At 34.0% G+C, this 15,730-nt stretch overlaps 1 protein-coding gene across 1 annotated transcript in view; it reads right to left on the bottom strand.

Moving 5' to 3' along the window:
• Positions 1 to 15,730, bottom strand: part of CNTN5 (contactin 5) — a 609,722-nt gene that overhangs the window by 301,277 nt on the left and 292,715 nt on the right. Inside the window, exons 7-8 of the mRNA XM_044669004.1 lie at positions 3,410 to 3,546; positions 225 to 354 (exon numbers count right to left, since the gene is read on the bottom strand). Coding sequence (XP_044524939.1) covers positions 225 to 354; positions 3,410 to 3,546 — 267 coding nt within the window. The remainder of the gene's footprint in view (positions 1 to 224; positions 355 to 3,409; positions 3,547 to 15,730) is intronic.

The raw sequence follows: 15,730 nt of genomic DNA, 5'->3' as shown, positions 1-15,730 counted from the left end.
GAAAGGAAAGAAGGAAGGAAAGAAGGAAGGAAGGAAAGAAGGAAGGAAAGAAGGAAGGAAGGAAGGAAGGAAGGAAGGAAGGAAGGAAGGAAGGAAGAAAAAGAAAAAATTAAAGTTTTAGGGAAAAATAAGAAAAAATTAAATATTCAAGATTTTAAATGATAGTTGTATAAAAGAAGGGAGTCACCTTTTGGCAGCTAGCTCTTTGTTTTCAAATTGCTTACCTAAAACCTTCAGCTCAGCACTGGCGTAAATGGATCCATATTTGTTTTCTGCCAAACACTGATACATTCCAGCATCCGACTGATTCACATTGTGGATCATCAATATACCATTAACCATCTCAACCCTGCTCTGTAATGGAATTAGAAATAATATCATTCCACAAACCAAATAGAGGATGTAGAATTTCTAGGTGTTTCCCTAGACTAAAAAGCCAAACCCCTTAAAATCAATATGATTATGATACAATTTTGCATAGTTTTAGAATTTGTTTTGCTATTTACATATTTCTTTTTTTTTTTAAGGATTTCCACTCTATGGTAAGTGAACAATAGAAACCTAACTAGAAAAGATCATAAATATGTCTTTATCTCCTTAATCCCATTTGTTTGTTTTTTACTTAAAGACTGTAATATTGCCTTGACAAATCAAACTGACTTCGGTGGTTGTGTGGAATATATTGGGGGAAAAAGAATCCAACAAAGTGCGCATGTGTGTGTGTGTTTATTCACACATAATCTGCAATGGAATATCAGGGGTCAGGACGCATATGGGTTTATGTTTTACAAGTTCAGTAGTAAGATTAAAAATTGTCTCTGCTCACAAGTGGGGCACCTTTGATAATCTAAATTTAATCTTGAGACTGATTTTTCGCACAAAATAAAACCACTACACAGTTTGATTCAATTTATCATTATTGTATATATATATATATATATGCACATATATATATATACATACATATACATAAGTTCCCTTGTCAGAAGCCACTTACTCATGGAGAGAGAATTCTTTACACAAAATTGAAGCATGATGATGGATGAATGGCTATATTTATATAATGTTGGGGCTTGGGTGTATGATTTTAAGACTGTCAGAAAATGAAAATTCAGTCAATCCATCAATTGTTCTGGCCATTTAATGTGAAGTAACCAATCAGATTGATAATTTTCACCATTAACTTTTTATTTAATGGTTGGGGGAATGCTCAAATTGATGAGATCATATATCCATCAAAATACTGAGTAACAAATTGACCAGTAGTTTGGGTGAGCTGTAGACAAAATTTCCAGTTTTCCATCACTATAATAAGATAATATTTATAACTAGGCAGCATTTGTATAGTACACTAAGTTTATAAAGCTTTTTATAGGTACTATCACATTTGATTCTCCCAACATCTCTGTGGAAATAGGTGTTTTTTATTTTTTTATTTTTTAGGTGTTTTTATTATTATTATTATTATCCCCATTTTATAGATGAGGAAGCTGAGGCAGATATAAATTAAATGAGTTGGCTGGAGTCACATAGCTAGTAAATAGCTGTTTTATTTAAATACTTTCTCTGATACCATAACAGTCCCTTTTAAAAGTATCTTACTTTCTTGGCATAATTGCTTTAATATAAAACAGTTAATTCTCCACCCATATTCTTGTTTTTATTTTTTTAATAGTTTCCATAGAATGGTGCAAATTGTCTTGGAACCAGGATAGCTGGTACTCATTGAATAATCTCCATAAAATATGAAAGTTAATAGAGTCCTGACCTTAAAATAAGGAAATCCTAAGTTCAAATACTTCCTCAGACAGTTACTGTGTGACCATAAGCAAGTAACCTAAGTTCTCTTGTCCTCGGTTTTTTAATTTGTGAAATTGCAGTTTTAGAATTGACTTTTACAGACCCTTCTAGCTCTAAATCTATGATCCTATAAGGTTAATAAAACAAAACAAAGAAAAAAACAAAACAACTAAAAACTAAAACAAACTTTCCAACATCCCTAGTTAACTAGAGGTAAGTGGAATTTCCCAAAAAGAAGTTACAAAACTTAGAGACAAATTGGAATATCAGAAAGACCTCTAGAATGGTAATCAGGAGAACTGCATTTTGTTCTTAGTTTTTTGACTAACCCTGAAACTTTGTGTAATTCATTTAAGGAATTCAACTGTTTAAAAATAGGGGCTAAATAATATCAAATTTTAGAGCTACAAGTTGATTCTACTATGAAAATCCTTTTCTATTTTCTATGGAATTTTTCAAGTAAATGGCAGTGGTAAGTAATCATGTAACCTTCAAAAGCAAAAAATATATAGTGTAAAAGGGATTTAGTGCACACTTTAATCACTAGAGATGGCTTCATACATGTGGACAATGTGGTAAGCCTGCTTCTGGGAGAGGCGGTAGAAGTGATGAACATATAGACATTCTGTTTTGGTCTACTACATGGTCAAGAGAAACTTCTTTCAAGTGGTTGTGTAGTCAAAATTGTCTATATTTTTGAAACTGCCTGACTGAGCAATAATCTGGATTTTTTCTGCATTCACTCTGGAGATGAAGGAATACTTCACTCACAGCTAATGACATCTATGGTAAAGCAGAAAGGCTGAGAACCTCCTTCTATTTCTCTTCCATCAGGTCATATGGCCCCAGAATTAGAACTTTGGGCTTTTTCTTCATTCATTTCTCTTGTGGGAACAGTGACTAGAATCTCCAAATCCATAAAGGAGTGTAATAATCTAGTCTTGGTGTTGCAGTGAGCCCAACAAAGAAGCTCAAGGAGCTGGGTAGCAGGCATGATTTCAAAGGTGGACTTTGCACTTGAGCTTTTCAGGACTATCTATGAGAACTAAACTAAGCTGTGAGCCTAATTCCTCTCCTTTCCAAAAAAGGGAAGATTGTGACCCAAGATGATGAGAAAAAAAATCTCTACATAATTGTTCTTTCTTTAACTTTGAAGTAAATAGTACTTTGTAAAAACTAACTCAATGTTAAAGTGACTGAATGGAACTGGGGTGCTACTTAACTAGATCTCTAAAAATAAGGGGAACATGGTAGGTGGTAGCTTAAGATTTTTGCAGAAAAAAAGAGAATCCCATCCCCATCAGGGTACCAGTGAAGGGTTAAGAATGTACAAGCCCTGGCCCTGGGAGAGTGAGGCCAGAGCATCCATGCTACACCAATGATCAAAAGCTGCAGAAAAATATGGGTAACAATGATAACATTAGGACACAGACATAAATCTGCCTGTCATTTTCCCTGTCCACTACCATTGAAAAACAAAAAGAGAATCTACTTTTATTCTACTATAATTTCAAAATTTCAACTAAAAGAAATGGAGTCTAGTTTTTCCTTTATTAAGTTCTGCACAAAAACAATGTCAGGCCAGTTACTGGCTCACTGCATATATTACCTGTGCCAAGAGAGGGACTCCATTCTTCAACCAACGATATGTGGGTCTGGGCTTTCCAGTGGCTTTACATTCCCATCTGAGAGGGCTGCCACTGTCTAAATGAGTATCATTCAGCTTCTCTACCCAATGTGGGTAGTCTGTAAGAAATTAAATATCAAAAAGTAGTGATTTCAACATTCAGGCAATATTCAGCCAATTCAAAATACATCTAATTGAATATTCAGCATCTTTCCCTCATTAATTCATATGAATTTCATTAATAACCATAGGTGGTTGGAAGACACACTTATGAAAAAGTGAGAACCAAGCCTAAAATTTTTGCATTATATACAGAATGCAAAATGTACAGATAAAGTGACACTATTGCAGATAAACAACACCACTTAAAAATACACCTCCTTAATTCAAACAGATGGTCTTGTTTTGTTAGCCTACTTAAAGTCATTGGACTCAATTTTTAGTTATTAATTGCTGGTAAGTTTTGTATTTAAAGATACTCATTAACCCCTTGAGAGCTCTGGGTAATATTTAAAAAGCAAAACATTTTTCTTATCATTAATTTGACAACCACCAACAAACACGAACACTTTCATATGTAAAGGGCAGAAAAAGAGGATTGTACATGACACTGTCTTTAGGTACAGTGTATATCTTTTAGTGTATAATATATCCAACATATTAGTTTCAAAGTTCTCTTTGATATCTTATCAAAGATATCTCTGAATATCCTTCTGTTCTCATTTGTATATTTAAAAAAGAAAATATAACATTTTTTTTTCTTCCTTTCTTCCTCCCTTCCTCCCTTCCTCCCTCACTCTTTACTTCCTTCCTTCCTTCCTCCCTCCCTCCCTTTTCCTTCCTTCTTTACTTCTTTAGTCTCTCCCTCCTTCCCTTCCTCCCTCCCTCTCTTCCTTCCTTCTTTCCTCTCTCCTTTTTTACCTCCTTCACTCTATTCATTCCTTCCTTCCTTCACTCCCTACTTCTCTCCCACCCTCCTTCCTTCCTCCTTTGGTTTCTTCCTTCTTTTCTTCCTGAGAGCAGAAGTAATACAACAATTTTGATTTGATTAATAGTGGTATACATCCTCATTCCACTGAATTTTTTATCTCTTAGTTGGTACATAATCTTATCAACTTGGAATATTTTCCCAAAGAATAATCATCATGGGATAGAACTTTTTGCTCTCCCCCAAAATGTTCAATAGTTATAACAGTTTAAAACATCTCTCACAATTGAAGAGAATTTAAATGCAAGAGTTTTGCAAGAAAGATAATAGTTAAAATGTTTTAGAGCATGTACTGACAAAGAGGAAAAATATCCCCTAAATACACATAATAATGCATATTTAAAAGAGTTGAGATATTAAATATAAAAGGGATATTCATAACAAGTGAATTATATACCAACTCTACTGTTATCCTGAGCTTCTAGGGCCAAACTATACTCATTTCAGTTATATGCTAAGGGCCTTCACTGTTAAATTATTTAAAATTTAATATGTTAAACAAAAGACCTTATGTGAGCGATTCATATATTTAATGTATCATCAACATACCCGGATCATCCTAACAGTGGGGGAAGAGGGCTGCTGACAGTGAGGTTACATTTAGTAACCAGGTTGTGATTACCATGAGTGGATGAGGAAGGTAGAGCTTGTGAACAGACAAAATAGTTACTTGAATGATGGAATGGTTTTGGGAGAAGAATGGGTAGAACAAAGATAGGGATGATGGTTTATAATTATACCTTTGGGAGAACAGTGAATAGAATATACATATGTACTTCATTCCAAAGTCTGACTATAATTTTTCTTTTCTACTATTGTTTAATATTATTTATTATGATTTATATACTGGTATCAATAAAAGAAAGTAGTGTTTAGAAGTCAGGAATAGGTTCAGGTCCTACCTCTGACACATACTGGCTTAATGACCCTAAGCAAGCCTTTTAATCTCCCAGAGTATGAGACAGCTCTCTACAACTCTAAATTGCAGAGTATTTGCTGATTTGCATTAATAGTTGCGGTTTCCTCATCCAGTATTTCTGAGTGTTACCCAGATTTCAAAGCAATGAAAACATAGGTTTAGACAAACAACAACAAACAATGAAATATAAAAAGTCTTTTGTTATATTTGAGTAGATCTTTTATAAGGTATATATGAAGTCACATTGACAAAACTATTATGAGCTCAAGAGGCATGAATTTGTTCAAGTCCATGCCAATAGGGGGAAGATCCATATTTAAGACATTCAAAATATCTAGAAATATATATATATGTATATATATATATATATGATATCCTTGACAAAATAATTATAGGCCTTGTCTTAGATTATTCTCTTTTATGAACTTTCCATGAAAGCTTAACTTATCACATTAGGGAACATGGTTCATCCATTACATATCACCCAAATCATTCTTCTTCTTGGACATGCCTTTTCCTGTCCTTTCTGCTTGTTTATTTGAACCTATCTTTCAAGTACCAGTTCAAATCCCACCTATTCCAGGAGGTCTTCAGGCAAGTGCTGAATGACCACTTGTCAGGGCTATTGGAGGAAGAGTTAATGTTGAGGTCTAAGTTAAACTAGATGACCTCTGATGCCCTCTTCAATGAGGTGATTCTGAGATGAGAAATACTGTGCAGTATCAAATGAATAGGTTGGTGAAAAGAAGATAATTTTTTAAAGTTGTCTATACCCCCCCAATGAACAAATATTATTATACATAAAGGTGGATACTTGTAAGATAGCCAGAGCCAAAACAATGAAATTGCTAACAAGAAATTGGTAAGCAGTAGAATGTTTCTATAGAGAATTGTAGGAAAATGAGAGACAACAAAATAGTCTGGACTTCTGGGTAATAGGATAAGGTAAGAAAAGAACAGAATAAGATCTATATTGTAGGGTAAGTGAAGCCTACATTGGATAAAATTTAAAATAAATCCATTAACTTCTGTGGGAGGCCAATAATAGAAACAGAGTCTCAAATAGATAAAAATCTGAGACTCCTCTTTTGACCCCTTTTATGATCCATACCTTTTCTTATTGGAAAAACATTATAGACTTATTGAAAAGCTTTAAGTTCCTAGCAAACCAACAAGTACAGAGTTAACAATTTCTCTCCTTGATCATTAAGAAGCCTGAACTCCAAAAAATATATTACTTAGACAATCAAGGTCAGAACTGAACAAAGCTAGACAAGACTTTATCTGACCAGGTGCAATCCTGTAAATCAAGAGTACAGGACTCAATTTGTTTAGGGTATCTATGAAATATATTTCTGCTCCCAGAATTAACCTCCTACTAATTGGTGGTTGGAATTTGGCCTTTGACCCTGGACCTATCTCTTTACTTTTTAGACTCTAATGGGTTTTTGTATAATTTGTAACCCCTTCACAGCTATAATTATTTCTCTGTGCTCTTTGTGTGAAATCAGTATATATTAAACTCAAGACTACATGGCAAGTTGGAGCAGTTATGAAACTTCATCTATTTGGCATCTGGCAGGTTTCCTCAAATGTCTATATGACTGAGGAGATACATTCCGTTTTAGACTCAGCTTGTATTAAAATTTCACTGGCAGAATAGCACCTTGGCAGCTTGCTTAGGTAAATTTAGAATTAGCTTAATCTTGGGGGTTTATTTATAAAAAAAAAAAGTAAGGCAAATGGTCAGAGGTATCTATATGGTACAGTAGACGAAGTATCTAGTCTGAAGTCAGGAAAACTCATCTTCCTGAGTTGAAATCTAGCCTCAGGCACTTACTAGTTATGTGACCCTGGGAAAGTCACTTAATCCTGTTTGCCTCAGTTTTCTCATCTGTAAAATGAGCTGGAGAAAAAAAAATGACAAATCACTTCAGTATCTTTGTCAAGAAAACTCCCAACAGGATCAAGAAGAGGTGGACATAACTGAAATGCATGAGCAATAAAAAAAAAAAAAAAGATGTGCACAAAACATTTGCTTTATTATCTAGTCATTGAGAACTCACACACTGATAAGGCAATGACCTTTACTCTCAGTTAACAAGTGCAAATTAACCAAATGAGATTTTTGTAAAACCTACAATATAATAGTTTATTAAGAGATGCTTACTTTTATTAACAACCTCACTCCTTTTTTTGTCCCCTATTCCCTCCTTTCTTCTAGTCCTTTCCATTTAATCCATTATGATCATCCTGTGATCTAGGGGCATTGTTGTTTTGCTGTTTCCTCCTCCAGCTTGTTTTATAGATGAGGAAACTGAGGCAAAGAGGTTTAAGTAGGTTGTCTAGGGTCATGAAGCTAATGAATATCTGAGGCTAGATTTGAATTCATGAAGATGTGTCTTCCTTATTCCATACTCAGTGCCTGCCTCCTTACTTTTTGTGGTAGCTGACTTCAGCCAGACTTAAACATTTTCCCTGTTTGCCCCCTTGCCTGGCATGTTCTCCCTCCTTATCTCTCACTCTTAATTTCTCTAGTTTCCTTCATGACTCTGCTAAATTCCTACTTCAAGTTATGAAAATTTCCTTCAACCACCCCCACATCCCCAGCTTCTCCTGCTTTCTTCCTCCTAAGTTACCTTGTAGTTATTAATCCATACCCTTTTGTTGTAATCCAAACCTTTCATAACAAGAAGCCTTTCACAGTGCCTTATCTTAGTACCTTCCTTCTAGAATACTCTAAGTTTATCCTGTATAAAGTTTATTTGAAGATAGTTGTTTCCACATCATTTTCCCCTTTAGATTGTGAGCTCTTTGAAAAAAAAGGAACTCCCCTTTTTTTTTCATTTTTATTAGAGCAGAGTGCCAGGTATGTAATAGGCACTTAAACATGTTAGTGGATTGACCGCTCAAAATCAATATATTCATGAACTCATCTCATTTATGTTATTAGGAAAATGAAAATAGAGCCACAGCTATGAATGCATAGCAGAATTATTTCTGTAGTATACACCTGGTAGATGCCACCATTTCCATGAGACTAGACAGATTTCATCAGTTTAAAGTATTTTAAAACTGTAATTAGTATATTTTTCTATAATACTGAAGGTTTTTTGTATTGTCAACACACTTTATTGTGATTTCCTACAAAGAATTTCAAAATTGATTTAATTGTTCCCCAAACTTCTTTAAAGACCATCTTCTATATGCAAAACGCTATACAATCACTAGGACAACAGATCTACAAAAGGGTATGGATTAATAACTACAAGGTAACTTAGGAGGGAGAAAGCAGGAGAAACTGGGGATGGGGGGGTGGATGAAGGAAATTTTCATAACATGCTGAACATGGAAATGTGTATTGTATCATAACACATATACAAGACAATTTTTTTTAAAAAAAGAAAACATCTCTTGTTTTCCTCCACTTAGAAATTTAGTGATAAGTGCCCAAAAAAGGTTTACAAACTTTCAGTCTTTTGTTGGCCAATTAGCTGAAAACATTTATTTAGTAACCTAAGCTCATTACAAATTGAAATGGAAGACAAAAGTACCAAAAAAAGACAGATTATAAGCTTCTAGAGGGCAAGATCACCTTCCTTCCTTCCTTCCTTCTTATTTACCTCTCTCTCTGTCTCTTAATCTCTGTCTCTCATTTCTAACTCAATTCTGGGAATATGATGGGCACTTAATAAATACTTGCTGAATTAAATTCCTTCTTTTGAGGAAAATCACTATGAATCTCTGAGGATGTAGGAAGCTGCATCATTCCTGGGGACTATGAAAAATATCTATAAAATTTAAAAAAATATGAACATATTGTTCTGTATCAATCAGGATTACTTTTCCTTTCTTCTTAGTCATATCATTTATTTTTCTTGTAGGTTCCATGATTCTGTCCTCTAGTATGGAAATCTGAAACCCACTAAATAAAAGCATGAAAACTAACAATTATCATGTTGCATAGTGTTGATTGATGATCACAACTCAAATATCCAAAACTTAAGTATCTGTAGTTTCTAGTCCATGACATACTGACTGTGCCATGCTCTATATTCTTTGGTTAGCTAAGTGCAGTTTAGTTTTCTTATAGAAAGGCATGAATTGAATGCAAACCATAATGGCTATTTTCATGCATGACAAATTGTAATATTCAGATCATGACATAAGTAGAAGTCTTTAAAGTGTGAAAAAGATGCCTTCTTTTAATATTCAAAATACAGAGAGAAATAAATAATGAAGAAAACAGTTTTAACTATGATGCTTTTTTGATATTATACAATAATAACTTCAATACGAAGAACAATGCACTTTTGCCTGAGGTTTTAGACAGTTTTCAAAATTGTACTTTTTTGCCAGAGGCATTATTTGTCTAGTTTTTCTTTCTTTTGGATAAAACATTGTCTTAAGAAAATCATTTATTTATGTTAGATTAGGCAAGGAAGCTTTAACATTCATCAATCTTTTACAAAGTGTCCTTAGTGGATTTTTTGAAAAGAAGGAAAATACTTTTATTTTGAACATTTTTACCCAAAGCTTATCCATTATATTATGATATACCTTTTTCTATCTGCTTTATGGGTTGCCCCTCAAAATATTTTAATCATCTATATTGGGAAACCTAAAGGGAAACAAAATATTTATTTCCCTCCCACACCAGAGCGACAGCTAAATGTGTAGTCTATCAATTTAGTTCATCTATAAACAAACATATCTTGGACAAACACCATACAGATGAGGATGTGGACCAAAAATTGTATTAAAGGAGGATATTATACTGGAATAAGGGTATGCTGGGAATATCTCTTAACATTCACAAATTGTTAAATTTTCAGTGTACTAATATCTTGGGAATTAGCCAATACTACAAATCAAGGCCTGATATTTTGTTCTTTTGATTGTCTAGATAATACAAATGATGAACTGTTAAAAATTCAGATTAAACTTAAGAATGTTGTGTGTGTTTATGTGTTCCTCCCTCCCAGGTAGGTTTTTAAATAAATTTTGTTGAATAAGTGACTAGCATATGAGAAGGAATATTAAGAATAAAGCCGATGCGAAAGTAACCAGAAAATATAGTATAACTATATGGTAGGAATGAGATGATGGATGGCCCAAATACTGCAGAGGAATTCCAAACTCTCTAATATTTACTTATTTATATATATTTTAAGTTTACCTTCTATATTAGAATCAGTACTATGTATTGGTTCCAACACAGAAGAGTGGTAAGGGCTGACAATGGGGGTTAGGTGACTTGACCAGGATCACACAGCTAGAAAGTATCTGAGGCAATATTTGAAACCAGAATCTGCTGTCTGTAGACCTGGACTAATATTTATTTTTAAGGAGAAGATATCCTTTAGTTAATTTAAAAGCTTTTCTATGGATGATGTGTGAAAAAAGAGACCCACAAAGATAAGGATTCTATAAGACGAGAAGTTGCAGGATAGTTTTGATCTGTCTTAGTTGAAGGAACATGAACCAGGCAATCAACAGACATTTACTAAGCATCTATTGTGGGCCAGCCGCTTATTGAAGAATCTTCCCATATTTTATATTATTTTCAAAGAAGCTAAAGCTGGTTCAATCATAATTTCTACAAAGGGGTTTAAGCTTTCACCTAAGTATAATTTCTAGCTGTCCAAGCTTTCAATTTTGAGACAAAGGCAAGCAGAAAATCTTTATAGAATCCTTCTTGGCTGAAGTTAATTTATATATATATATATATATATATGTGTGTGTGTGTGTGTGTGTGTGTGTGTGTGTGTGTGTGTGTGTATATATATACACACATATATTTTTAATCCCTTAAACACTATGAAAATCATAAGTAGACACCTCTGTGAAGGCTTTATTTGTCTCTTGGACTATTATACTTCAGGAATTGGAGTTAGAGAGAACTACTCACTTCTCTCAGAGGTTCCTATACTCTCTCTATAAAGTTTGAACAGAATTTTTCCTAAAGGAATTACACTAATTATATACATAAATGTGTGAATGTGCATGGTCAAATTGGTGCTACCATTTCATTCTACACTTATTGCCAATTCTATGAGCCAAAAGACAGAAAGACCTCATTGTCTCTCTAGAGTTTGAGGTGGAAGAAAACTACGCATGGCAGGAAGCCACCCTGAGCACATATTATGCTGAAGGGCTGTATACTTCCAAGGATGTCTTCTAAAACCTAACAAAAATGATTGCCAAATCACCAGTCCATTCCAATTTCTTTATCTAGAAAATGGCCGGTTCTTTCTACTGAGAGATTAATGCTTCATATAACCATGGGTTTGCCTGTGCCCATTTGGCCAAGAGTTCATAGTTAATTGTGCATGACTTAACAAGAATTCACAGATTGTTTCTTACTAGCTTGCCCTCCTACCAGGAGGTACATAAGCAATAGCAAATAAAACCAGCATTCTCATCTACTAATCCAAAGCAAATTGTTACAGTCTATGGGTAAGTGGCCAAGGGGGTGCAAAACAGCTCTAGGAAGAACACTAAAGCATCCTCCAAATGTAGACCATGTAACCCGCTGTTTAAAAAGTATTATTCTCTATGATATCTACATTCTTACTCTTCTAGAGGGCTCTTGGGCACTTTTTTCCAAAAGTCTAATAGACAATCTCTATCATTTTCCACTGAGGTAACAGTAGAGTTCCATTCAACATAGAACTCCATTCAATTCCATTCAAAAAACATGTCATTAAATAAACATGTATTAAATACCTATTATATACTAGCTACTGTGCTAGGTGCAGTGGACACAAAGATGAAAAAAAAAATTAGTAGTTCTTTCTGCCAAATTCTACTTGGGGAAAAACATCATGTACACAGATAAGCAAAAACAAAATATAAACAAAGTAAATGCAAATGCATCTCCAGGAGAGGACTCCCAAGAACTGGTGAGAAGGTGGCTTTTTAGTTGAGCTAGAGGAAGTTAGAGGTTCTAAGAGACAGTAGTAAGATGGGTAAGCATTACTAGCAGAAGGATAGCCTAGGGAAAGTCATTGAAGCAGGGGATGAAATGTGTATGGGTAAAAGCATGAAGGTCAGTTAGGCTAGAATGATTGTCATATGAGGGAAAAGAACATGAAACCAGGGTAGAAAGATAGATCAGAGCCTATCCTGAGTGGCTCTAAGTGCAACATAGGAATGGACATTTTTTTGGAACAAATTGAAAGCCATTTTAATTAATTTAATAGAGGCACATAGGAAGACATGGTCAAAATTATGTTTTAGAAACATTAATTTGAGAGTCCTGTAGATGACACATTGGATTGGGAAGAAGTAGTAAAAAGGGAGACCAATTTGAAAGGGGTAGGACAAGTTGAGAAAAAATTAGCAGTTCTTTGTTACAGATGAGTTTGTGAAAGAAAGAGTTTTCTTTTACTCCTGGAAACTTTGCTTAGAAACTGACTAAATGCAATTATAGAATGTCAAAATTGGAAGGGAACTCAGAGATCTTATAATTCAAACTTTGTCAAAAGTGTAAATAATAAAGGTTATTTTTTAATGGTACTTTCCCTCTGAAGGTATGCTTTGCATACATTAATTTTTATTTCTTGTCACATAGTTTGTGAAAACACTATTATCCTCATTTTACATGTGAAAGAATTGCTTCAGATGGGTTAAATGACTGGCCCAGAACCACAAAAACAAAAAATGTAAGAGTCAGGATTCAAAATCTGATTCAAATCCAGTGTTTTCTGCATTTACAATATATCAAGACTCTACTTGAACCTTTGATGTTAAGGGGATTATACTATTAACTCCTAGAGTTATTCAATACTACATTTTTCATTTTTTGTTTCCTTGAACTCTACTCTTCTAAAGCCCAGTTTACACACTACTTAGTTGGACTTCCATATCTACTACAAATACTAAAATGAAACAATCACTTCTATTTAAATTTCTTATTATTTCCACTTCATCATACAGTTCCCTTTTATTGATGAGAATCAGATACAGGGGAAAATATCTTCATTGCTTCTAGATTTATGTTAACAGAAAAGAAATGGGGAAAAAAGTTAGATGCTCTACTTTAAGCAAAGAAAGATTTCTAGCATATGTGTAGATCATTGAAGTCTTCCATCACAATAATATTCTGTCTCTACCAGCTTTGTCATATTAAGTAGAAACATCATTTATTTCCTCCATCTGAGCTGGTGTTTTATAGCCTATTGATATAATGATATGTCTTCAGCTTATACCCTTTTTGATCTTAATGCTTTCCATCATGTCTTCCTTCAAGTTCATAGATTTCCACATGGATTATTATCTTATTCATATACAATGTTACTCTTTGGTTCGTTCTAATCTATTCCTTCGGAGTAAAGGTAATCCCTTCCATACTGCATTTCAATAATGAGCTGAATTATACCAAGTTTCAAAAATTCCTATGAATTTACCTTAAGTTAAAATCTTGAGGTTTAGAAGCTATATCTGATCACTCTTCCTTTTCTATTTAAAACCCTCTTCAGCAGATCAGCCAGTCTCAGGTTAAACATGGTCCTTGGTCAAAAGCCTATCATTGATCATTTTAAGCACTCTATTATTGACCAGATTGCTTTGAAGAGTTAATCTAACAATGGTGTTATCTCACTATATTATATGGATAGAAAATGCATTTTATTTTCAACTGTCAATTTGGAAGACCAAGAGAGTTCAAGTGAATAGACTGGAATAAATCCATATAAAAGAAAGAAGTTAGCCTATACTTATGCATCTTGGAAAAAAGCATTTTATATGGAAAAGTTTTACTTCTCAAATTTAAAAAATGGACAAGCCATTTATTTGGTAGAAAGACATATATCAATTCTCTCTCTGACTTTTTAACTAAAACCCCTGCCTTCTCTCTTAGAAATAATATTGAGTATTGCTTCCAAGGCAGAAGAGTGGTTAGGGTTAAGCAATAGGGCTTAAGTGACTTGACCAGGGTCACACAGCTAGAAAGTTTTTGAGGCCAGATTTGAAACTATGATCTCCCATTTCTAGGCCTGCCTCTCAATCCACTGAGCCACCTAGCTATATCCTACATCAATTTTCTTAAGAAACTGCCCAATAAATATAAATGAATAAGTGAATAAATAAATAAATGAGGGTTCTTTGAAAGTAGGGTTTAACTTTATAAATGAATTAGTCCACCTTCAAAAGCTAATAGTTTGTTCTTTTATTTCTAGTAGGATCAGATACATTCAGTGTAGAAATTATTATTTTTATAGTAAATAGTCTACTGAAATTGAACAAATGAATTTTATGAAGGAATGGATTAAAAGCATCGTATTAGTGCTCACTAGATACAAGACACAGGGATAAAGCTCTAAAGACTTAAAAAGCCAAAGACCCCCTGACCTCAAAACTTTTTAATTATAAGGGAGACATCAGGGAGAAGAGAAGACTGCAGACCAAGATGTAAGAAGCAGAGATGGCTGATATAAGGTGGGAGGTATGCCCACAGCAGCAAGGCAAATGATAAAAGAATGGTCAGCTACATGGGGTATTACACACATGGTCTGGTCTGGAGCCAGTTGGATATAGTAGACTATATGAGTTAATGTTCATTCAATTATCGAAACAGCTCAACCCTAGAATGAAAGTTCCAAAGATTAGTGAACGAAATTTTTCCATGTCATGGTCTCTGGAGGTCTATGTGAAAGTGGAACTTCGATGAATTGGCTTATATTTTGGTGAACCCAGAGAGAGGGTAGGACAGTTACCACGACTACTATTAAACTGAAACTTGATTAATGCATATTACAGGAACACCTTTTTTCCTAATTCACTGTAGCTTGTTTCCTTTCCTCTCTGACTATGGAATGTGTGGTCCTAAGGCAGAACTCTGAACTAAAAGAAAACTAATTGAACTCCTAAGATTCTTTTTGGGATCCCAACAAATGCAATCCTACTTTTTGAACACTGATGTTTAATTTATACATCTCAACAATTTCCAAGCCTTCTTGTCAATCTCATCTAAAGGGGACTTGGTTTTCAGAGAGCATCCCTTGCCCATGTCTAACTTAAAAAAAAGGAAACTAATGGTTCTCTATTTACTTAAATTAATAAAACTAATATCTAGCATTTATGTTATTAGTAAATGATACTCTTATCTAGCATTTAAAGATGGAAGTATGCTATAGATATATTACCTCATTTGATTCTTCCAACAACTCTGTTAGGTAGAGGCTATTATTACCTCCATTTTATAGATGAGGAAACCAAGGCTGGAGGAGGTTAAATGACTTGTGTTATGCTTATAGAACTCTTAAGAGTCTGAAATAGTTTTTGAACTCATCTTACTCATTGCAAGTCCAACACTATCTCTTGTACCATCCAAAAGGCTCTTTGGACTGAGGTAAAACAGAGAATTTTAAAATGAAATACCTTAAATTATTAA

The sequence above is a fragment of the Gracilinanus agilis genome, chromosome 3 (genome assembly GCF_016433145.1).
Source record: "Gracilinanus agilis isolate LMUSP501 chromosome 3, AgileGrace, whole genome shotgun sequence".
Classification (NCBI taxonomy): domain Eukaryota; kingdom Metazoa; phylum Chordata; class Mammalia; order Didelphimorphia; family Didelphidae; genus Gracilinanus; species Gracilinanus agilis.
The sequence above is the reverse complement of the archived record's forward strand: the minus strand, read 5'-3'. Positions and strand labels throughout refer to the sequence as shown.